The sequence below is a fragment of the Lissotriton helveticus genome, chromosome 10 (assembly GCF_964261635.1).
Source record: "Lissotriton helveticus chromosome 10, aLisHel1.1, whole genome shotgun sequence".
NCBI lineage: Eukaryota > Metazoa > Chordata > Amphibia > Caudata > Salamandridae > Lissotriton > Lissotriton helveticus.
In genome coordinates, this window is record NC_136071.1 from 910,889,775 (window position 1) to 910,915,991 (window position 26,217).

Below are 26,217 nucleotides of genomic sequence, written 5' to 3' on the forward strand. Positions count from 1 at the left end.
GTATCCCCACATCTGGTCATGAGGGGTATTGTGCAATGGGCCCTGTACAGGTAATAGGCACCTGGTGTGTTACAAACAGAAGAGAGTAAGGGAGTTTGTTCACTCAAAAGTGAACTAGAGATTTCTCCTATTCCCCTGGGAGGAAATGTATCAAAAACAATGAGAGGAGTATCCCCTATGAAGTTGAAGAACAGACGTATCTGGAGGACAGGTTTTTGGCAAGAAGGAGGGTATTCATCCTTTTGTTTAAAACCCCTCACTCACCAACCTAGTGGTGACATGCTTCATCATCGGGGTCCACCTTGGCGTCCTAGTGACACCAAGGTGTGCTACGACACCTGTACTACAGTGGAGCGGGTTGTGACTGGGTGCGGAATTTTTTTTAAAAAATTGTCCTGGTTGTACTCAAAAATATAGTTAATTATAGAGCAACTGACCAATGTTTAAAAATACGAGGGCGAGATCCTGGTAGGGGAGTTACGACCAAGGGATCTCTATATGTGTTGAGTGGTCAACATGTTTCTACCTTAAGGGCTATTGCCCGGTATTCATCAGGACCAGAAAAACAGGTGGACAGGAGGTGCGTGCTCCCTAAAAAGCACACCCGTGCCTTGATCCCCTGTGTGGCTACTGGCAAAATGGCCAGTGGTATATGCTGCTCAATAAAATAAGTGAGCAGACGAAATAGTGAAAAAGAGACCTGTAAGGAGAGAAAGAGGGGTAAACATAATCAGGTTTGAATGATCGACTTACTCTCCTGTAACGTCGTGCAGTGTCTCAGTGGAATGAAATATAGTGCCAAAGGGGGTTGATCTCCAAATAAACATGATACCGTGGTGATGGAGTGAGATACTAATCAACATCTATGCCAATAGTAGGTGCACGCGGGTTGCATGCGGTGTAAACTCGGCACTGGTGAGTTTAAATATTCAGTATACAGAGTGCCGGTATTGAAGAATGCTAAGGATGGCACTGTATGGATCGTGAATATCACGTGGTGCCTGTGCTCCTAGCGGGGTAGTAAATGTCAAGGCGGATCCTCTACCATGGTAGGTGAATATAGGGTGGAGTGATCTAAGGCATAGCGGTAACTAGATAGTGCTATATTCATTTCGACAGCATCTGACTCATTCGTGTGAGTGAACAACAATTAGTGAACATACATAACGAACACATGTAACACTGAGGGACAAACTTCAGCTCAAATGGCATTGATGCGGGCTTACTCAAATATGAGCTCTCTGGGCTTCAACGGGCAGGGCGTAGGTTCAATGCCTTAAGCGTAACATTCTGTAAGATTAAAGAGAGCGCGGGCGTTGTAAATCTCTGTGCAGCTCAATGCGCTCTGTGAATGGTGAACGACGCCCTCGTAGACCCGGTACATGTTTGTGTACCCGGGCGCTGACAGAGAATCTACTTACAGTTACTGGCAGGAAAGATCAAGTCCGACCTACTCCTAGCGTCCTCTGCTCGGCTAGTAGTTGCGAGGGCAGCAGGACGCGGTAAAGAGGAGTTGGCAGTTTCCGGAATAGGGCGCGGCCTGGGCGGGTATGGGGGCGGGGCTAGCAGTACGCAATGGCGTGCTGTCGGAAGCTAGGCTGCCGTGTGTAAACAGACAGCGGGTTAGGGTGTATCACAACACAGGACAAGTTAGGTAGACTCGCGGAGCTGTAAATGAACCGCGGGGCTGGGATAATAGTTCATGTAGCGGGAAATGCACGCCAAAGGATGCAGAGGTGGAGATATTACGCAGGCTGGTGAATTCAAGGGGGGAAGACAATGGAATACTTATTCTGGCATGACAGTGAGGCAGACACTGGTTTTTATGACCGGAAGTGGGTCATTTGGAGGGCATGACACAACGTTGTATAAGGTGAGGCTGACACAGGTTAACTACCAGTATTGGGTCATGTGGGGGCTAGACACATAAGAGTGTTGTGACGCATGATGCATATCGGTGGGCGCTTGGATAGCGCAAGTGGCCATGGGCTGGTCATCTTATAGTTAGAGGCACACTAAGATATATGCCCGATGGGGCAAAGCGTGGACAGACGCTAAAAGAATCTTGTAGCATCTATGCTCTATGGGTGGAGCGCTCCTAGTGACTATATAGCAGAACATCGAAGTACAATCCGATGCAAGAAAACCAACACCAGGCTCACTGACCATTTCCTTACAGCACAACACACTCCCAACGACATGAGATGGACAGTGATTGAGCAAATCCAACCAGGCCCTAATGCACAAGCACGACTGTTTGAAAAAGAGCAGCGAGTGATTTATCGGCTTTCTTCTCATAAAATTGGGCTCAACGATAATATTCCATGGAACTCAGTGCTGAAATGAGATACCATCGCCATCTGTCGACCTGACCAGTCACTAGGAGCGCTCCACCCATAGAGCATAGATGCTACAAGATTCTTTTAGCGTCTGTCCACGCTTTGCCCCATCGGGCATATATCTTAGTGTGCCTCTAACTATAAGATGACCAGCCCATGGCCACTTGCGCTATCCAAGCGCCCACCAATATGCATCATGCGTCACAACACTCATGTGTCTAGCCCCCACATGACCCAATACTGGTAGTTAACCTGTGTCAGCCTAACCTTATACAACGTTGTGTCATGCCCTCCAAATGACCCACTTCCGGTCATAAAAACCAGTGTCTGCCTCACTGTCATGCCAGAATAAGTATTCCATTGTCTTCCCCCCTTCAGCCTGCGTAATATCTCCACCTCTGCATCCTTTGGCGTGCATTTCCCGCTACATGAACTATTATCCCAGCCCCGCGGTTCATTTACAGCTCTGCAAGTCTACCTAACTTGTCCTGTGTTGTGATACACCCTAACCCGCTGTCTGTTTACACACGGCAGCCTAGCTACCGACAGCACGCCATTGCGTACTGCTAGCCCCGCCCCCATACCCGCCCAGGCCGCGCCCTATTCCGGAAACTGCCAACTCCTCTTTACCGCGTCCTGCTGCCCTCGCAACTACTAGCCGAGCAGAGGACGCTAGGAGTAGGTCGGACTTGATCTTTCCTGCCAGTAACTGTAAGTAGATTCTCTATGTCAGCGCCCGGGTACACAAACATGTACCGGGTCTACGAGGGCGTCGTTCACCATTCAGAGCGCATTGAGCTGCACAGAGATTTACAACGCCCGCGCTCTCTTTAATCTTACAGAATATGTTACGCTTAAGGCATTGAACCTACGCCCTGCCCGTTGAAGCCCAGAGAGCTCATATTCGAGTAAGCCCGCATCAATGCCATTTGAGCTGAAGTTTGTCCCTCAGTGTTACATGTGTGTTCGTTATGTATGTTCACTAATTGTTATTCACTCACACGAATGAGTCAGATGCTGTCGAAATGAATATAGCACTATCGAGTTACCGCTATGCCGTAGATCACTCCACCCTATATTCACCTACCATGGTAGAGGATCCGCCTTGACATTTACTACCCCGCTAGGAGCACAGGCACCACGTGATATTCACGATCCATACAGTGCCATCCTTAGCATTCTTCAATACCGGCACTCTATATACTGAATATTTAAACTCACCAGTGCCGAGTTTACACTGCATGCAACCCGCGTGCACCTACTATTGGCATAGATGTTGATTAGTATCTCACTCCATCACCACGGTATCATGTTTATTTGGAGATCAACCCCCTTTGGCACTATATTTCATTCCACTGAGACACTGCACGACGTTACAGGAGAGTAAGTCAATCATTCAAACCTGATTATGTTTACCCCTCTTTCTCTCCTTACAGGTCTCTTTTTCACTATTTCGTCTGCTCACTTATTTTATTGAGCAGCATATACCACTGGCCATTTTGCCAGTAGGCACACAGGGGATCAAGGCACGGGTGTGCTTTTTAGGGAGCACGCACCTCCTGTCCACCTGTTTTTCTGGTCCTGATGAATACCGGGCAATAGCCCTTAAGGTAGAAACATGTTGACCACTCAACACATATAGAGATCCCTTGGTCGTAACTCCCCTACCAGGATCTCGCCCTCGTATTTTTAAACATTGTTCAGTTGCTCTATAATTAAAACTATATTTTTGAGTACAACCAGGACAATTTTTAACATTTTTTTCCGCACCCACAGTCACAACCCGCTCCACTGTAGTACAGGTGTCGTAGCACACCTTGGTGTCGCTAGGACGCCAAGGTGGACCCCGATGATGAAGCATGTCACCACTAGGTTGGTGAGTGAGGGGTTTTAAACAAAAGGATGAATACCCTCCTTCTTGCCAAAAACCTGTCCTCCAGATACGTCTGTTCTTCAACTTCATAGGGGATACTCCTCTCATTGTTTTTGATATAATAGGCACCTGGTGTCAGATGAACTAGCCAGATTACCACAGCCCTGGGGAATGGGGGCTCAGAAACAGACAGCATGAGCAGCCAGTAAGGCAATCTGGGGAAGATATCACTGGTGAACCAGCTCCAAGGCTGGTCAGGCAAGATTGATGAACTGTTGCCAGTTAGCCCCTCGCTCCCAGTCTTTATCATACAGCGGCAGACCAGGTCTCCACTTCCCTTGGTCCAGCCAGCCTTTAAACTCTTGCTGCCTAAAGCTAGCCCTGGTAGCTTGATTGCCTCCTTCTCAGAGGTGGCCCACCAGCCGTTGGATAGGATCACGAAGGTAGCAGATCCATTGACATGTCTGGGCTCGCAACACTGCTTGTTCCACTGTCCAATAGGTGGACTTCAAAACCCTGGATCTGGAGAAAAAGGGGGCTGCCTCTGCTGCGGGCCCAGGGTTTGGTGTTGGCATGTCCCAGGGTCAACTGGCCTAGTCCATACAGGAGCCACTCACCACAGCTGCGCAAGTCTTTGCTGCAAGGCAGGGCGGAGGGTATAGCTGCAATACAGCAGGCAGCTTAAATGACAGGAGGAGCAGATTCAAAGTGCTGCCACAGCACTGGCCACTCATGCCAGGTCTCTCCCGTTTATGGATTTTAGTGCAGTCATATCACTATACAGTTATGAATCGATTTGCACAGGGTTAAAGCAAAAACACGTCGGTATTATTCACTACAGTTACAGGAGTGTAGCGGACTCCATGTTTGATGAAATCCCATAATGTTGGGGTCTAAACATAAACATGCAATTAGAACGAAGGTCATTGGGGCGGGTGGTCAGAGCATCTTTAGCAGGAGGTTTATTTGGTCCAGTACAGATACCGAATTGGAGTATCGGAAGGTCTAGCTCTGCAAGAATACAAATTCCCCTTGGCAGCCCAGCACAGGTGAGATCATGAGTGTGTGGTGGGGGTCAGGGGAGGAGGAAAGAAGAGTCCAAGGACCTAGCACAGCGATCTAGCCAAGACATCCCCTTCAAGGAAGACGATCAGGATAGGACACCGCTTTACAAGGGTGTCCCAGAGGTCAGACTGGAATACAGTGAAGGCTGCGCTTCTCATGTGCAGGGAGCGGTCTTCAGCCTGCGCCAGGACAGCAGAGATCGGGCGCAGAAGACGTCCAGCCTCAGGTAATAGTTCAGCACACCAGCTGGAGTGGTCCAGGAACCTAGTAGTGAGTTTTTACCCGTCAGGGTTTCTCCCCTTCAAAAAGAAAAATCGAGAAGTCTCCGCCAGGCCATTCAGCAAGTGCAGGAAGCACCCCAGAACAGAGCGGTCACAACATTCGGCATTCCCAGACGACAGGAGTCAGGTGTGCTGTGGTGGTATGGCGACGCGGGCACTCGGAAAGCTTTTGTATTTTCAGAGGAGTAAGTTTATGCCCTACACAGAATGAAAGTTGGTAAAAATGTAAAACTGGTGTTGCGGGGAATCAGGTCTATTAAAGCATGACCCATCATCCTTGGGCAAAGACCGTTTGGAGTGCCATCTCAAGGTAGGTTTAGGGATGTGCAAGGAAGCCCCGCATGGACCCTGGAGCCCCTTATAGCAAATCGATGACAGTAGGAAATTGGAGTGTAAAGCAGCAGGCGCTTTAGGTGGACCCCGTCAGGTCTGCTGGATTGCAAGCTGAAACTTTCATAAGAAATTCAAACTGACCACACAAGGCCAAGAAGTCTGAAAGAAAGCCTTCCTCAAGCAGATGTCAATTCAGCAGTCTCCCACTAGGTCAGATCCTCTAGTGCCAAACGTCATACTAATTTGTCCAACGGGTCGAACGTTTTTTTTTTTTTTTAAAAAGCCCTTTCAAAAGTGCTACTGAATCATACCTACACAGTGGTGAGCCTTTTGCAATACACAAGTAAATTATAAAGGTTAGATATGTATAAGTTACCAAATCAGATTTTATCCATCAAGGTGCTCCTCATACATCAGTAGGCATCACAAGCGTTCAGCTCTGGGTGCTTTCCGTAACATTGCCTCGTCTTCAGATCTCACCTTCCATGTGGGCACTCAGACCCTTTTTGATCACTAGGGCTGTCAAACCGGAGCACATGCACTTTAATCTTAAATATTTCAATTTTTTTGGACGGCATATTCATTTAGGGCAATCCGCTTTAGGTGTAAACCTAATAAAAGTAGATGGGCCACAAGTCTCACCACCAACATGTGGAATCCATGAACCTTTAAGCGGACACCAAGACATGCCCCAATGGTGTCATATTAACTGGTTTTACATTTATCTAAATCCAATTAGCTATAATCGTGCCATGTTGCACCAAGCTTTAGCTGCTGAAGTTTCAGATTTATAAACGTGCATACCAATTGCTTCAAATCATGCTTTTTGCATCAAGCTACATGCTTCCTAGGACCTTTGAAATGCTCCCCCTGCTATTGTGCATCCTCGTGCCTCCCTCAATTTCAACCTTCCATTACGTTGGTCATGATTAACAGTTGTGGCCTTCTGTTACCTTATCTGCCTCTGGTTAGCGGCAGCCGAAAATGTGATCTCGATTTGCGCTTCAAAATGGTAGGTGTAATAGGACATCACACTTCATTCTTAAGCAGGGCAAACAAAGTTGTCCAAATAATTATATTTTCATTCAAGCATGGCATTTTGAGTTAATCATGGTCCAGGTAGTCTACATAAAAAGGTAGTAATCCCTTCCCTTTGAGAGCCTTTGAAGATTGATAATTAAATCCAAGGGAAACTATCCTACTCTTGGAAATTAGATTGGTTAGATGTTTAACTACATGTGTTAATCAAAAGGTGTTACTTGCACAGACAGAACTAAGGAGTTAGTGTGGTATAATAGGTTAATAAAAAGGGTAAACTGCAAAAAGGGATAATTGTGGTCAAATGCATACAAAGAATGCACAAATGCAACAAAAAAAACAACGATGTTAAGGATAAACAAAGAAAGGGATTAAAAAGGGATGATAGATGTATTGTCTTCATTTCACAGTATACCTTATTTAGACTATTCTACAAAAAGGAATAAGGCCCAAATGCTAAAATCGAACTGGGAACAAATGCTATTTGTAATAAATAATGCACTGGATTTTTGTTAATTACTCTCCCAGGACTAGCGGTACCACTACTTTCTCACAATGCATGGTTACTGAATCAGCCTGTGGGTAGGTTATTTGAAAGAACTCTAGTCAAACAACGGTCTGGCCCCTCAAGACAATCTTTACAAGTGTGAAAGATGCTATTTTTTCCGCAACTTTAAAATATTCTGTTCCCTTAATCCAGAGCAGCAGCTACAGACCATCTACCTGCAATGAAAGCCAAATCTTGAGTGGTGGAATAGAATATCTGTTTATCAATTTCGTACTATTTCCCAAACTTGGCACGGTCTGGGAAGCTGGAATCGTGCAATAAATAAGCCCATCCATAAACAGATAACCACTCCAGTCTGAAACAATAGTGGATTATTCTAGTAAATATACGAGCCAATGTTCAACCTGAAAGCTTTGAACTGGCTTGAGAATGATCAGATTGAATAGGTAGGCTTTAAAGGAGGACATGTGGCAACTGGTCACAGTTTAGAGATTGCCCATAAGGCCAAGGAAACCGGTGGCTCCCTCCTTTAACTTTCGCACCATATTAGATTTAGTTAGCCAAGATATTTTGCCAAGATATTTTGTGACTCACGTAGGAACAAATGGAAATTCACAGAAGCTTAGTGCTTCTGAAAGAAATACATACGTTGAACTGGGCCAGGGTAGAGCTTGTTCTACACGACTCAGGAATTCCCATTTAAAGCACATAGCGTCAAGGAGGTGTCTTCGTGCCTACTCCATTTGCATTGTAACTAGAAAATCTCCTGAATACTTTGAAACTCAAAGCATTTTCGCCAAAAATGGGTGGGCACTATACACTGGTCTCACCATGCGAATTTGGTGATAACTAATAAACCACAAATTGGGTTGCAAAAAGTAAATGGATTGTAACCATTGTAAATTAGTTCCATCTGGAGTGAACAAAGGCCACCTTTGGTTCAAAACAAGTGTTTCACAGGGTCTATTAGGGATATGAACGTTGGAGGAAGCTTTATAGATTTGAATACCACTTTGGGCACTGCACCCACTCTAAAATCCAGGGCATCATAAATTGATGATATAATATTTTGGTGGAGCCTGTTTTAACAGTTTATAAAACCTTGGCACCACCGCAGATGTTAAGCAGAGTGGAGATTTGAAGGAGTGGTAAATTGGATTAGGAGAAGGCATTCCATTATCTGAAAACTTTGTAAACTCTTGAATTGTTCCATGGTACAAGCTGTTACGGTGGAAGCCAGTTTGATGTCCTGGTGTAGTGTCACTTTTAACCTTGCAGTTCTGAAATAGGCAACTAGCTTCCAACCAGTTAAGTCTAGTCTTTGTAGACTAGAACAGCAAGTTAAGCTGGGCAATAAGTGGAGAACACAACTGCTTGTGAATGGAAGATCATCATTTTAATGACTGGAAACCAGATTACAGGAACTGTCTGCTCCGAGGGTTGTGGAATAAAGTGAAAGAAACCATAGATAATAACCTTGAGAAAAAAAAAAGAGATGTATATCACAGATGTTCGAGAGATTGGAAAGTAACTTTGCCTTATGTGCATACTTAACCAAATAAGCCAATGTTTGGTGCCATAACATTTAGATCAGGTTTAAAGCCCTTTGTCAATTTTCTGGGTTTCAATTATTCTTGGAAAGTGATTGGCATTTGTAGCTGTGGTTTTAACGGTTATATACAAATTAAAATGTAATTGTTTAAGTTTTAATAAACAGGGAGTTACACAATCTGGTTTGGTGGAATATATGGGATAATGGCCCAAGTTGATAGCAGGGACATTTTTATTTCCGATTCAATGTTGTGTAACTTGTGCTTTGGGAACATTTAATGTTTGTAAGTGATTTGTAAACTTATGGAAGTTTAACACTTTGTGAATGGTTAGGCTTGTGTTTTGAGAATATGGTCTCAAAGGCCTACAGCTACATGCTTAGTTCTCTTGTTTTTGGTTCCATTTTAAAAATTGCAGGCCAAGCAAAATGCTTGCCTCAAATCAGAGGTGAAATTCATCAGCAAATTACTGCCGAACACCTTTCTTTGGATCCCATGACTTGCTTAGTTAAATATCCAATCCATGGATCAGGTGTCAAAATATCTAAGAGGTACAGAAGGCTCCCAGTAACTGAAATGTTGGCCCCCTATATGCGCCATTAGTAAAGTCAGGCGGTTAAACAAAAAACTGTTAGTTAAGTAATACCATGTTTGGCAAACACCTGACAAATGGGGCACATGACAAGCCAGCCTGGACAAGAAATATTTATTAGCAACTACTTGCCATAGAGGGGTATTTCTTTGACTTCTGAGAGAAGCAGTCCTAGATGCCTATTGAAATTGGAAACCTTCTTATCCGCCAAGTTGATACGGCTTGCAACTGTAGCACAATGATTGAAGCTACCACCAAGATGGAACCATGAAATGTAGCCAACACTGAAGTCCAGGTGAGCCAAAACGTCCAGCCCTGCCCAGTTTAAGGATTTAAATGACAAGTTTATTAAGTGCTAACCTGCACCTAGCCCATGTCCCATCTCCACTCAGCACCCGGGGGTGCTAAAGTCCTGGTTCTCCATAGAACTTCAATGGGCGAGCCACAAAAGTGCATCCACCCTCATTCCAGTCAGCCTTAAATTGTGCTTAGCAATCAATTGCACCAAGTAGGATCACTTTCTTCCACAGTTTTGCAAACTGGAGTGTTGCTTTATTTCTCTACTTTGAGTTACCCAAGGTTTTACATGCATTTTCGTGGGGAAATCTTTCTGCTTGTGCCATGGCAAGTGGCGAGCTTGCGATTACTCAGTGAAAGCAGCAATTCCTTCTGGTTATAAAGGGATTGAAGGCCAGACACTACGCATCGGAGTGATCCCGCTCCAAGATCCTCAAATTGAGTTGCTATAGCATACAAGCAGAAGTCACAAAATGACTACACTTAATTATGTCCCCGGCACTGCTGCTTAAATTGGGTACTTCGCATACTATACCTCCCTTACACTCTGCCGAAGTGCCAATAATTAGCATAGGCAAGTTTAACCACTTTATCGGCACAAAGGGTACTGAGGGCAGACTATTGTCCCCTCCCATGAACATTAAACACAGTTGCTTCTGCTTCCCTCCCATTCCCAGACTCCTCCCCCCAAGACACGTCATTCACCCCTGCCCCTTAGGAACAACTCCGCCTTTAGGCCTAAAAAAGCTCAACCATGCATTTCCAATCCTAATAAACTATTATCCTGTAGATATATCATCGATGTCACTATACTGCCCTACTTGCCAATCCTTTTTGGAGATTCTGGCACCAATTTTCAAAATTTACAGCACTGCCTTAAACTGTAGTCACGCTGCAAACACTTCCAATATCTGTAAATACAGAGAAGCTACTCAAAGGAGAACCAGGTTTTGTAGCCCACAGGAATTAACACTTATCATGGTGAAGCTCACCTGTCACAAGATAAAGTGCACTTGCGTTTGCGACTGGGGTGTGCTGCCGGCGTCCCCTTCTATATACAGACACTTCCATTTGTTGGGTGCCAAGGGGGATATCTGTAGTGTTCAAGGAAAGGACCACTGTAGACCCTCCCAGTTGCTGGAAATATTGACCTAGAACAAGACACAAGTTAGCAAGCAGGGCCAAGAGAGAAAGGCAAAAGGGACTTTATGCCAATTACCACAGTCGCCAAGATTTATGAAACCAAATTACCAAGTGTCTGGAAGATGTAGATAAAGTTGTGCCTCCGCCTGTCGTGGTGCCGAGGGAAAGGCTTGCCATCTGGGAAGTAACCTGGAGCGCTGTAGTCCAGCCATTGCGTCCAGTTGTACACAAATGTACCTGAAAGCACGGATGGATCTGCAACACATTCAAGAATAGTTGCAACATAAGCAACAAGATTCAAACACTTTAACTAGGTCTTCATATCTAAAAAGGAACTGTGACTTCTACATTTGTTGCATTCCAGCATCATGGAAAAGGGACCATTCAGAAGCCCATGAGATGGACTGGTGTGGTGGCAGCCTGGCAATCTTGTTGCCAAGCAGTATATTCTTACCATCTCTGCATCTCCCACTGTGATCATACACTATGTCTCCATTCTCATCTTCCTTCTGGCACCTGGGGAACTCCAGTGAGACTACAAACGTCACATTTGATCCCACAAGAGCTGGGCTGTCACTGGTCAAGCGTGCCTCAACCTTTCCGCCTATGAAATGGGAAAAGAAACAAACACGTCTGATAAGGTTTCAACACAGGGCTAGTATAGAACCTTCAGCAAACTGCTGACCAATAGAAGACTAAAATGAATGTCACTATCCAGTCGTCACCTTTCCAGCTTTTGGCCCATCTAGAGTCACCCTCTGCCCAGGCTGGATAATTCTTCTCATCCCAAGGTTTGCTGTTTGGAGACCAGCCTTCCAGCTTACGGCCATGACCTGGGAAACAGGTTCTGCGCTGTTGGGCCACATCACGAAATCCTAAACGAAAATAAGTGGTTTAGTCCACTTAAGGTACATAGTAGTTTAACAAACATGGGGTGACCCTGTGTCCCTCAGAACCTGGGTATAAATTCATAAACAAAAGTGGTTCTGTCGGGTTCTCGTAAGTTACTTATCAGCACACCAAGTGTCACATGCATAATACAATTACATTTTAAAAATGTTAACATGAGTATCTCACACGCCTGAACAGAGGTTTTTCAAAATAAATACCATGAATGTGTGTACGTGTACTATTTAGGTTTATCGGAATTAAATCATTCATGTATATTCATGTATGCAGTAGATCAAGGCTGTCAACATAGGGCGAACTATTTACATATAAAAAGTGATCATGTGACATGTGCTCAGTGCTCAGTGCTCAATTGTGCAGTATATACACATGACAAAGGACCAATTGCTCTGTTATCAAATAGTGCTCCTTTTGATCTGCAGAGCCTTGGTCAATCTGGGCCTTACATAGTCGACATTTCAACCCATAGTGTGCTCCATTGGGTAGTCACTAAGGGTCTTCATCAGGACAGAGTGGGGAAGGGCAGTGAAAAACCAAAGGTGGTGATGGACGGAGCGTTGACAATACAAACTCACCCCCAGTCAACTGATCTGGGTTTAATCCATCACTGTTCTTTAGCTCACTCCGCTACCCCAGTTCAGACATGGCCAGCCCAGTGCAAACCAGACGGACTCCTGGCTGCATGTGCCTATTGGCGCCTGGCGGTAGAATCATGGACCCGGGCGTTGAATGTCATGGGAAGTGTAGAAGAAATCAGTGAAGGGGCGAAGGACAAGCAGGCAACAGTCCTGCACTGCGATTTAATAAGGTACATAGTAGTCAAAAAACAGCAAAATAGATGTATAAGCATCCTATTCAGCTGCAGCTCCTTCGCTGAAAAGAGTCGCCACATTGAGTTCAATGGAAAAATAAAACAATGTTAATGTTACTTCATTTTTTGTATGGAACCAGAGCCAGGTTAGGGCGGGCTTGGCGGTCCTCACAAGGAGGAGTGGTTGCTGCACCATAAGTGCGCGTGGCGGTTTGGCTGGCCACCTTGGCCCTTACCATGTTCCACCTGGCTGAACTGCAAGGCCAGGTGGAGAATATGCAGACTCGCACTACCTGTGAGCACCAAACTGGGGTGTTCAGACTAATCACAATGCTGCGGTCATGCTGGTGATAGCCGTGTTGTGATTGACATGGGGAGTCAATGTGCTTCCTGGAGACTACAGCAGAGGACAGGTGGTGGCAACCAGCAGGTAAGTTAGTGTTTTTTTATTTGCCCCCACCACTACATTTCCCTAGCGACTGTTCTGGATCTTGCAGTGTGGGAAAATAATGTGCACTGGGTAGCTTGCGTGGCATTGATAGCCTTGTAGCTGCAATGGTCTGCTTCTCAGGCACATAACTTACCAGCAGTCCTTAGTGAGCACAAACTAGAGGTTTACTTCAGCTTCAGAAGGGGGTGCATAGTGCAGCTAGGTCCTGTAGTGTTCATGGGGACAGCAGCACAGGACGCAGTACACAAACCCTCCCCCAACCTCTGCTACCCCACTTAGTAGTGCCAAAGTTTAGTTGGCAAAGTCAATAGGTCTGGCTTTTATGCCAGTGCGTGTAAAAAGCATGAGTACAAGTCAGTGTTAAATGATTAAAGCCAGACCCATGGATTTGCCAAAGGGTCTTTGCAATCAGAACAAAAATATATTGTTCCATCCCTCGTAGTGTACATTTGCTGCATACGAAGGCAAAGGATTTTAAGATGTGGTTAGAATGAAAAGGATAAATGTGTGCACAAAATGTCATACACACCCACATGCACAAGCATGAAGTACTTTATCTCTATCTCCCTTAAAGAAACCAAAACCCCCCCCCCTTTTTTTTTGTTGAGGAGGACACCTCCCAAGGGAACTAATATCCCAAGTATTTCGCAGGAGGGAAGAAAATCTCTTTTTTGTGAAGGACCCTCACTCACCACTAGTTGGTGACATGCTTCATCATTGGGTCCCCGCCAGGGTGGCAGAATTATCCCCCCCCCCCCAGCGTGCTACAACGCCTGATTACAGCGGAGCGGGATGTGGTGAGTGTAACAGTGCCCAAATTAAAATGGGATTATAACTATGTGTGCAGAATTTAAAAAATGCGAAATTGTAGCCTTTACAAAAATCTTTAATGGCCAACCTGCATTGGATTAAAAACAAAGTAGACGGACTGCCAAGGTTCTGTGCTAGGGAACCAGAGTCCTTTAGAAATAAAAAATGGTCAAAATGTTTCTGCTGGTTTAAATGCAATTTGCTCAGCATTCGTCAGGACCTATCAGAAAAGTCCTCCGGTGGTGTACGCGCGCTAAGGCGCACCCTCCCGTGAGGCTCTATGTGTGAAAAAATATCTTACTTGGTGGATTTCACGGTCAGTATCCGTGGTTCACTGCAATTTGCAGGAATATACAAAAAACCTGTGGAGAGATAGAGGACAAATAATAATACACATTGACATACAATTACAAATAGTTCGGTCAAATGCGTTATTTCTTAGTGTATGGCCATAAAATTTGCACAGTATCAGGAAATATCGAAATTAATGCTCCCTTTAGGAAGACTAACAGAGGGGGGCCATCCAGCTAGTAAAGTGTGCTTCCCCTGATTATTGGGTACACCACCATAGGCAGAGTTAGAAATCTAACCATCATGGAGAAATTTACCTCAAGCGCTACTGTTCAAGCTACTTCTCATCAATTAAGTATGGTTAAATGAGAGCATTATTTACTTAGCTCATTGCCATTTAAATAAAACAAACAGAATATTTGTAGATTTTCGTCGTGTGGTAATATGCCTGAATCAGACATAGGGAGAACCAAGATAAACCCCCATAACAAGGAAGTTAGTGGCAATGTCGCAATGATCACAAATAGCAACATAACTCACTTAACGAGCGAAATAGACTCGCCCCTTCGGTGAGGACAGCGCGGGTTCACTTCACGCGGTGTCTCTCTGAAGAGGAAAAAAAGAGGTGCGATGAGCCCTCGAATAGTAAGTGAGCGCCCGTACTGTTAGTGGCTCGTTTAATGGATAAAAAAAACAAACAAAAAAAAAAAAAACTTACTTTGGCTCTCTCGGCTGCTGTCTCCCCGCGGTATACCTGCTCTCGGCTGCTGTCTCCCAGAAATGTAGGAGTTGGGCAGGCGGAAGCATTATATTTCATTTTACAGTGATACGCCAGGGCCGGTCACGTAGGTGACGTGACGCTACGCAACTACCGCCTGGTCGGATGCCTTAAAGTGACAGTTACTAACAAAGGGGCCCAAGATGTGGGTTTGGTTCCTGGTATAACCGGAATGGTTCTATCTTATCAGGAAAAACTTTTCAGAATTTTTTTTTTATATAATGCTAGTCTATAGGCACATGCGTGAGGGACCTTATATTTTATATTTTGCAGTGATACACCGGGGCTGGTCACGTGAATGACGTAACGCTAAATAACTATCGCCTGGTCGGATGTCAAAGTGACAGTTACTAAAAAAGGGGGGCCCCCCCAAGGCGTGGGTTCGGTTCCCGGTGTAACCGGAATGTTGATATCTTGTCAGAAAAATTTTATGTAAGTCCATAGGCACATAATGTGCGAATGAATTTCGAAAAACCGAATTCTTATTGCAGCCAAATGGTCATATACGATCCCAAATTAGAGGCGCGCCCTCAATATCAAACGCATTACGCGTGATATATCGGAAAAAACACCCACAAATGATCGGTGACTGTTACATGTTAGCAACCCTAACAAAAGTGATCAGTGCAGTGTGCAAATGCAGTCAATGTGCAGACAAATTTATAAACACTAATCGCACTAAGGGACCCTGATATAAGGATATCCATAAATAGTAAAGGCATGGCATTAACAAAAAATCGTGTCCCCACGTCATTAAATCTAGTGTGACGCTGTTAAGATGTGGACAACAGCAGGAAAACTGGTTATCAGTACAACGAGTAAAAAGTTAAAGTGCATCAGAAAATAATTTAAAATCCTAGAAACCTATTTTGTCATAATAAAATTATTAACTCGTCTGGACGGAACGACTTTCTGTTAAGTAATTAAAAGGCAGTAAACCATAATTATCAATTCTGATTTTATCAGATGCTAGGGCCACAGGCAGACAGTTATTAAAAGGCAATAATTAATAACGCTGGTAATGTAATTCCATATTTGTGGTGAAGTTCCTGGTAATGCAATTCTATTTATATAATAAAATCCCTGGATACAATGGGAGGTGTTTGTTTTACAAAGCAGGGATAGTTAGCAGTTGTTGCAAGAAAGCAATTCAATTTACAGGCAAGCTACTGGGTTTAAAAATTGCATTTTATGTATTTTTTTACTGCATGTTCTATAATTCTCTGCCGAGGAGCGCCCTTATGGCTTGAAGTAAAATTGTAGTCCTATTTTTGTGAAATGTCCCGTTTTTTGGCTTTAAAATTCTGGTCACCCACACAGTGGTTCACCAGTTTAAGAACTCACCCTTTTAAGCATTCAGGTGGCAACAACCCCCAACGCCCCCTTAGTCTCCTTGCGCTTTATTTTTGTTTATGCTCTCCTTTCCCCCTCCAACGGGGATACCCCCATTCGTGGAATTAGACAAAATGGGAAAAAGACGGACAAACCAGAGATTAGAAACTGTATCAAGTTGGTATAGGATATCAAATGCCAGGACATACCGTATACGGGGGAAGAAATGAAAGCAAGCAAACATTTGGTCCCAAAAATCACAAATTGCATTTGCAGTCCCGGGCACTAAGGGAACTAACCGTTGAGTGCAATGTGCACCTTGTAAAAAGAAAGCCCTCATTAACAGTGAAGCTAGCCAATTGCTGACGTCGACCCACTGCCCCATGCCATAGTGGGCAGAAGAAAAGGAGGATGACCGAGTAGACTTCTAAAGAGGGCTGGCTGAAAACCCCTAAACATATCAATCTAATTTTAGAGAAATTAAAGTCTTGGCTGACTCCACACAGAAAAAATAATTTGTGTATTACTATGTTAGGATTCTGCGCTATATCACGTCTGACTGCACTGAATGAAGGGTTTTGTAAAGCGCTCCGCTACTGCGAGTGCGCCGCCTTGGCACCAAGTAAAAGGCCATCAGGAGGATCATAGTTATTTATTCTTTAAACATAGGGGCTTTTAATGGTTTGTGAAGAGATATTTATCCAGTATGCACCTGAGGGGGAAGGGAATTAATTCTACTGCTTAGCAGGCAGAACTGCCCCACTGCTTTTGTTTGGTGATGGGATGGTCAGTAATCAGGCCGACTGAGCGCAGGGATCTTTGGGGGCAATATATGGTCAACCTTTCATGCAAGTAACTAGGATCTACCTTGTAGAAAGAGGAGTGCTACAGTCAAGGCTTTAAAAATGACCCTTTTCTTTGCTGGTAGCCAGTGCAACTGGTTATGGTACTGGATGAGGGAGGCATGTTTGGGAAGGTTAAATAAGAGGCAGACTGACATGTTTCCAGGGCATCCTTCGTATCCAGCATGCAGATTTGACCTCCGCTCAGATCTACGGTTTAAGGGATAAGTGTGTCAACAATATGTCCCTAGCCACCTCAGTGGGGGCGCGGAGAGTAGTACAGCCAGTTGATCATCCAGTAAGGTAGGGAAAAATCAACACCAAATAGCAGGACCTCAGTTTTTTCCGGGTTGCATTTTAAGAAGTTGGTTTAGAGCCATCCCATCACGGATACCATACAGGCTGCAAATCTATTTTTGGTCTGACCTATTGTTCCATTAGGTCAGCAGACTGTGTAGGAGTCCACCTGGGTGACAAAGGATTCAATAAGGTATGTCAGCGGCATCAAGGCGTGGGGCTCAGGCCTGAGCCCTGTGGCACTCCACACTGGATTGTGAAAAATGACAATCCATAATGCCTGTTCAAGTAGTCAAGCCAGAGTCTCCCCCCCTTACCCTGACGTGTGCAAGACGTACCAGGATCTCATGTAAAATAGTGTCAAATGCAGCTGAGGGGTCTAAAAAATGAAAGCAGATGTGCCCAGCGTAAACTTGATGAAGTCTAATCGCCATGAGTGCTGTCTCCATGCTATGGAGGGTCCTAAAGCCAGATTGTGATGGGTGGAGGAGTTTGAAGGTTTCCAAGAATGACGTTAGCTGGGTATTAAGGGCTTTTTATAGGAACTTGAAGACCCCAAGGAGATGGCGCTAAAGTAAGAAAGTTTTAAGCTCTGCATTGGATTTTTTGTTTGTTATTTTAACTAGGTGAACGAAGATTGGACTTTTCCACATAGGAGTGGTACTATCCCAGAGTGCAGGGAGGTAGGCTAGAGATCGATAAATAGGGTCTAGGCTATCTCCCCCCCCCCCCCATCATCATCCTCCACTGGGGGGGCCAGCAGGGAGACAATTACTTTGTGAAGAAACTTTACACGTCATCTGTCAGAGGGGTAAACTGAAACTATTTGTTCTGCTCCATAGACACGAGTGGACTTCTACTCATGGACACATTGTTTTGCATTTTTGCAAGGGTGTCCTAGATTTAATTTCCTTTGCGTTATTGTTTCCGTTCTCTAATGTGCTGAAATAAGAGCAACAAGCAAGTTTGATTTGTGTAATATGTGCTCAGAGCGGCTTTGTACTGCTTGTCAGTTTCATCATATTCTCTTCTCCGTACACGTTCCAACATTTTACAGTGCTTTCTACTGATAATTCACTTGTATGAACCAGCAGGCTGACTGTCTAGGGGTCATTCCATTAACTTCTGGGGCAGCTGTAGAAGTGCCTACCACGAGCCAGTTATCCACTCTGAACTCATCTAGCACCATGTTGCCAATTAGTATAGGTTTGGTGGCATCTAATGCATCTTTAATAGGGATATATCCAGCTATTCCAGGTGGAATTCTTAGAGAGGCCCCGCTCTCCCTGACTCGTTGGAGGGGGCAGGAGAATGGTAGAATGAAGTGATCGGACCAGATCACTTTTGGCTTGCCAAGGTGCAGCAGAATGTTATAGATGATAGAAACCTATAATGTGGCCTGAAGTGGGGACACTTTAGGGTCATTAAAAGTAAAACGTTCACAATATAGTTTTGATACTAGGCGGTCAAAAGTGGTCCAGCTGGAAACTGAAATCTTCCAAGACACAAGCTCGCATAAATAAAAAATCTTGTGACCCAGACATTGGGAAACGGAGTATATGAAGTCCCCTACATAACCAATGTAGGGGGGTTGGTTTTAATAACCAGACTCCTGCAAAGAAGCATTGAGCGGAGGGCGAGCTGACAAACCCCAGAGTCTCCGCATCCACCAGGTCTTCAGCCTGGACCTTTAATGTTGTGCATTTTAATGATTTACTAAAGGCTATGGAAACCCACCACCCATCTTGGTGTGGATGTAGGCAGGCAGTGTGTGGAGGTTGGGGGCAGCCACTTGTAGGTCAGGGTAGAAAGCCTCAGTTAACTACGTTTCGGCCATGTGGAGAACATCCAATTGTTCTTCCTCAATTAAGATGGGTCTAAGGCGTGTTTTGGGAGCGAGCATTTATTAGGGAACCTTTTAACTTCCTGTGGGTATCCAGCAACTACCGTCACCATGACTCCTTGGTTCAAAGGATGCAGAGGGAGTATTCAAGAGCGACAACAGATAGGACCCTTGTAGTCTGCGAGTATAGGGTTGTTGCGCTGCTTAATGCGGGGTTTTAGAATAATTATTTCAGCCGAGTGGTAGGTGATCAATGGTCTCACATGCTGGTGCCAGCTCAGAGGTAACAGGCACTGGCTGGTCTTTGGTGCGCCAACTTGCCATGCTTTTAGGCCACTAATTACTGTAGGCACCTGAAACACTAGAGCGCTGCCTCGTTTAGTACCCCTCCATCTGATGGGACCTCACCATGCTGTAGGGCGTGCGTTACAGTGCTACTCAGAGTGCTGGTAAGTGTATTTGAAGCCTACGCTTTGCGAGTAACTTTTAAAAATAGTTATTTAATTGGCACTAGTAATTCTAATAAAAACTGACGTTATTAAAAATATTAAGGTAAAAATACAAGGCAACAGAATAGTGCAGAAGTCTTCGGGTAATTTGCATTCAAATTCAGTTCTTTAATCCAAAATTCCCCCAGAACGATGCGGATTGCTTCCTAAAGGCTGAATGCCTGGTGCACCCATGCTGCGGCCATACTTTTATGCCACCAATTACTGTGGGCGCCTGAAACACTAGAGCGCTGCCTCTGTTCAGTGTCCCAACCCTCTAGTCTGACATCACCACAACATGGAGCGCTGCAATATAGTTTTTCCCCCCCGAAAAAAAAAAGCGCAGCTTTGTGGCAGAGAGGTCACGCTACTATAAAGCCTGCTACTCACATGCACAGCAGCTCCACCATGGAGGACATCACAACAACCCTGAAGCAAGCACCAGTGCCTCGCTCTGCAGATCTATGCGCAATGGTGACCGGCTTTGAGCGGTGGCACCTGGCTGACCCAGAGGAATAGCATGAAGCACTGCCCCCTGGGCTGGGGCAGGCCACTCACTGCGGTAGCTCAAGCACCACCTTGTGTCCCTCTATCTGCATGCCATGCACCAAAACCATGCATCAGTTCTGTGCAGACACAAGTACCCGGCTAGGGCGGCATACACAGAGTACCCTCACAAGGATGCCAGGGACGAGGAGCTGAGAGTTGGGGGCAAGCTGCCCCCTACCTCCCACTGTCAAAAGATGCAGTCTCCAGTAGAGGGATAGGGCCAGTCTTGAACGAAGCACAACCGTGAGTTTCAAAACAGAGGCCGGAGTGCGCACCTACTTAGGCCACCAACACGGATGAGGAACTTTTGGAAAATTCATAATGGGCGACTGTAGTGCATGTGCAGTGGCGTGTAGGGGGGGGGGGGGGGGAGCACCCAGTGCATGCCGCCCATATGCTGTGGGTGGTGGTTCATTCAAATAGCAATGGCGCCACTGGAACAGCAATTGACTGCTGGTTGGGTTAATCTTTAAAATGGTTAACAGCTTCTAGACTATGAAGCTACTGTGTAGTGGAAGGTCATGGGGAAGGAGCCCATGCCCTCCATCCTGATTTTTAGGTCTTGCCAGGCTCCCTTTTCCCAAATAAAATCATGCATACTTTACATAGAGGAGCTGTTGGTCAGCAAGCTTATTCCATTGGTCTGTTAATTTGGAATTCAGGCTTTGCTTCTGCCTATCAGAGCATACACTGACTGCACAAAGCTTGGGCAAATTGCCCACATCTACTAAGATATTCCTTTCTCTTCAGCGACATCTAGAAGTTCTCATTAATTTTAAATACTAGCTTTCTTTGCCTGAAATTCGGGTGCCTAATAAAATGGCAATTTTTCGGTCTCATTTTTACAGTTGCCACTATAAAGTACAAGAGTCGTCACAATGTAGAAGCCTGCAATTGGAGAGCTTTGTGAGGTGGAAGCTTATTGTAGTCTTCACAATTCATAAAATGCAAGGCACCACTAGGTTTTTAAAAAATCTCCATTAAAATTGCCGCTACAGGGTATATTTTGTTAATTTTATAGTGTTATTGCATGAATACGTCGGCCAAAATTAGGTTATTTCCCCTCGTTTATTTTGAAACATGGGGCTGGAAATAAAAATACTGTGGTCATTGTTTACGCATGTTAAGACCGGACCACTACATTTTTTTATAAAACTGCTGTAAGAACCAGTCACTGGTTGCTTATTTCTCGACATTCCCATGGGATAGTCTTTCAATAATCATCTTCATAGAATTCCAGCTAAGGTTGCAGTAAACACCACACAAAAAAAAATTAAAGCAAGACATTCGGGGTGTAGTAAGTAGCATGCCAGAAAACACTTACATGAGTGGAAGTTTACTTTGCTCAAGATGAAAACAATCTTAATACAAGTGCATCTGTAAAGCACAAGTTCACCCCTTGGGTGCCAAACATCCGTTAAGTACCAAGTTGGCCCAACTCAATGTTACTTGTTTTATTGACCTCAGAAAGCCATGTAGACCCGCCAGGACTCAATCTTGTGACAAGGTTGTATCAGGTTCCTGGATGTGAATGGTCCACTTACCAGAGCCATCTCATCACGTCTTCCAAGCGGGCCAGTAACATTCAAGTTACTGGATCTCACCAGTCACCTCTCATTATTAGAGTCACCTCATCTACAAATCTGGATCCAACAAGAGCATTCAAAGAAATCAGGCTTAATTTCCCTCTATGCAGGACACCCATCTCACTTTTCCTGGAAATCTGAACCTCCAAACATGCAAAGAGCCTATTCATTCCAAAGTCAACATAGTTTATGTCATGAATGCCTCCCTCAAGCCAATGCAAGTCCCGATAGATGAATCATCTATCACTTCTTATCCACACTTCATGCTAACCGTAATACATTTAAAAGAATGTTTATAACACCATGTTTTAGAGCAGGCTGGCCTACTGGTTTGCTTCCCCTCGAAACAGCATTCCTGTTTATGGTTGTACGATGGTACAAAGCTGGTATACATCACATGCCTTTGCCTCGCATTTAGCACGCGTGTTTTTTACATTTCATACCAATACCAGGTATTGTTTTTAGAGTTAAAAATATTTGTGTGTGGTGGTGGGGGCATGGTGGGAGACACACTTACCTTAATTAAATGGTATTGCCATGCGTTGTAAATGCATATTCGTGGTAATAACATGCGTGCTAAAAAGTGGCAGGCAAAGGCATGCAATGCATTTACCTCATCGTAAAGGATGTTTCCCCATTCTTTATGGGCTGGCCCTACAATGCAGCTGTCCCCAGACAATGGAGATACGAGAGGAGCTTTGGCTCAGCAGCAAGTGGGGATCAAGAAGTATACGTTTTGCATGGGCTGAACGTGTGCGCTTCCCTAAAACAGTACTTACTCTTCACACAACTGTGCTCCTAGTTCAATCTCAGGCAGCTGGATAAATTAACATCAGGGGCACACATGACATTGTAATGCTATTAAAGTGTTTAAGATAGCTAGATTATGTAGAGTGTTCTCTGGCAGTACAACAGTTGGGAGGAGGGTAGTCATTAACGATGTTTAGGTCTGGCTTTAGAGTGCAACTGCCATCTGACCTTTTTCTCTACACCCATATTATTCTACGCCTCTTTGCTTTCACACAGAAACATCCGTTCCCATGCGGTTACTTGTAAAGCTTCATATTACCATACAACATTCCTTTAAAGCCAGGCCTGCTGGCATTGTCAACGCTAGTTAAACTTTGTGCATGACCCTTTTAACTCCTTGGTTAGGTTTTCTGCTCCTTTAATATTGGGAAGGGAGTGTTCCAAAATGCGGGAGGTGTTCCCCATCTTCAAAGCTTTAGAACTTAGACTGCATTCCAGTTAGAGTGACCCCATTTTGAAAAACCAACAACTGGCACATTTCACAAATGTTCCGAATTTAGTGGCATCTGCCAGGAAAGGTTATGAAAACCCGTAACTGTCCTGGTGACTATGGACCACCGCGATTAGTCTTTCCCCGGTGGCATAATAGGACATTTAATGTATTTTATTGCCTTTCAGTTCAAATGGTCTAAAAGTGTGATAGTCGTTTGCTGAATTTAAGAATGCTCATCCCCTGCATAATTGTACACCCTCCGTGTGTCTGAGGCTTTAAGAGTGTCTTTCCATTAAATGTGCATCTATTTAAAGCCTATTTTAAGGGCACTTTCTCAGACTGCCCATTTATGGCAATGCGATTGGTTCTTACACTGCCTTAAAATATAGTTTGCATTTCCTTCAGCATGCTTGCCTTATACGAGTGATTCTGTGCATCAAGTAGTCCATTTCACTATGAATGGATTAACTGCTCATAGCAGCTTTGGGGCAATTCTTACAAGTGCCCATTCCAGGCTGCTCCAGACCGTCCTTCGTCTAGTGATGCCTCACAGCAGGCTAGTCTGGCCTGGAACACCCAAAACTGAAGCACAAAAGGTGTGAGGGTTTGTACTGGCTACTATAAACCGAACAATGAGATCAAAGAAAGGCCTCCCCTTATGGCCCCATCATCTTGCACAAGAGAATCTGCAGTGCCACCCCATCATCTACCAGAAGCAGCACTCCTGAAAGTCTAATCAACAGCTGCTTCGCAACTGTTTGGATCTTCACCCTCAACCCACAGCAATGCTGCCAATACAATTACACTGTGTAGGGAAGTTGTAAATGTCCTCCATCTTGTGCCATGTCAAACCAAAGGGCATCCAAAATGGATCCCTCTTGGCTTTTCAATTAGTACTCGGAGCCAAGTCACCCGCTCCAGCATTCGCAGAATCTTTGGAGCTTGGTGCCAGTCATTGTAAGCTTCCAACCTCTGAGCGGTCCTTGCTGAAGGAGTGGCCTAGCAGGAACCTAGCATTGCAGACTGTTCATCGGATTCTAATGAATCCGAAAAGCACTGCACATAGCATTATCTTGACACTGAACTACTGTTGCTTCGGTTCGAATTTTGCATCCTCAAATTGCGTGTAGTTACAGACGTGCCCTCCATTTATAAAAGCCAGCATGAAAAACAGATTCACTTAAAATCGAATTAGAACCCCTTTCCCTTTAAAAAGGCCTTTTCTTTTCCCCATCCACTGCATGTCTTCTCTTCATGGGCACAATCTTCTCCAAGTCACGTGTATGCCTGAAGCTCTATTAAAGCATTTCTGCAACTTCCGCACAGCTAATTTCACAGATCACAAGCACAACCATCGTGAAAGCCAAACCCCTCATATGCAGCCTCTTCTAGCTCACCTACCAATCCCAAACATGAACTGCCAAAGAACCTTCACGCACTAGTGACAACACCCAACTCATTCTACCACATTACTCGAGTGAAGGCATGAAATGGTTTGCACTAAGCCCTAACCTTTAGGACTGGAGTGGCGTTGCCCATCATAAAGTGCTTCAACGCCTTGGGGGGGGGGGGTAACTATAGAAATGAATGGCACTCCTTAACATTGCAGGAACACCATCGGCAAATGCCTGATAAAACTCAGAGCTGTACCATTGCCCAGAGTAGGATTCTGGAAGCAAAGTAGAACCCAAAAAGTCATTACCCAGATTTAAACAGTAATAAAATCAACCCCCGCCATAGAACACCTGCAAGTGAAGCCAAAGTTGCAATAGTTACACAGCAAGGAGTGCAAGCTTGCGAAACAATTGCCTCACCGTAGCCTTCGGTGATGGGGCTTCGGAAGCAGCACTTGGGTCTCATCTGCATTTTCAACACTCATTGACCTGACCCAATGATTCTTGAAAGCAACATTCCTAAGCTCTGCACTTGCGGATGAGCAGAACACAAGCTTGGCAGATTCTTTTTAACATACACGTTAAGGGTGATATGGTTTACAATAACTAGGAACGACAAGGGTAGCTCATTGGAGATAATGAAAGGGTCCTACGATACAGGTTGGCACAAGGAGCTGCAAGTTATGACTTCTCTGCAAAAAGCATCATCGACATCAAGGAAAGGAGGCCATCAAAGTCAAAATGCTCCACTAAGGGCCCCCAACTCTTCTGGTATCTACTCAAACCCCATATATTTTCCTTTTATACAGGGTTTTAAGTGGGCCGGGTCTCGGCGGTGTTGCCCACCGGCAGTTTTACAAAGCAGGTGCCGAGTGCAGTTCGTATCGGAAGGTAGATCACCCGACAGTCATCTGAATCAACAGTGGGGCAGGAGGGGTGAAGGGCAGAGGTTGGGCTCTAAATGCAACAGGTCTGCGGCGTTAGAACCGCTGCATGGACTCCTGCGGTCCAATATTAGCAGCTTCTAGAAATCTCAAGCCCACCATACATAAAATTACATATTTCAGAGTTTAATTCCACATCCTTAATTGGGCGTTCGTTATTTCACAGTTTCAGTACTGAAGCATTTTCAATATTATTTACAACAGTTGTTATGCAGCTAACAACCATTGACAAAGCCAATAGTCCTGGCATGTGTACTGTCAGTTGTATTGTATCTGGATGCAGTAATGAAAGGAAGTAAAATACCAGTGGGAAACATTTCGGTAAGCAGAAAGTTAAGTTGTGTTTAAGCCACTCCCTCGATAATATAGGCAACCCTCTTCGGTGAACCCCTCCAGTTTATTTAGACCACCTGAAGCCCTGCATATATGTGCCCTTGCTGTTCTCTGTATTCGGGGGCTTTGCAGCAATCCCAGTAGCTTGCAATGGGTCCTAGTCAAGCGGTGCGCCAGCACAGAGAGTGCCATACGCCCTCAGTCTCCCAAGAGTATTTCCAGGGTGCGCTCCAAGAGGCCCAGGCCAGCGAACGTGCCAAGGTCGAGGCTACCGACTGCCCTTAACGACCAGCCTCT

General features: G+C 44.8%; 1 protein-coding gene across 1 annotated transcript in view; it reads right to left on the bottom strand.

Moving 5' to 3' along the window:
- GPNMB (glycoprotein nmb) overlaps window positions 1-26,217 on the bottom strand; it is a 43,218-nt gene that overhangs the window by 14,945 nt on the left and 2,056 nt on the right. Inside the window, exons 2-5 of the mRNA XM_078663558.1 lie at window positions 11,745-11,894; window positions 11,474-11,623; window positions 11,128-11,274; window positions 10,869-11,027 (exon numbers count right to left, since the gene is read on the bottom strand). Coding sequence (XP_078519684.1) covers window positions 10,869-11,027; window positions 11,128-11,274; window positions 11,474-11,623; window positions 11,745-11,894 — 606 coding nt within the window. The remainder of the gene's footprint in view (window positions 1-10,868; window positions 11,028-11,127; window positions 11,275-11,473; window positions 11,624-11,744; window positions 11,895-26,217) is intronic.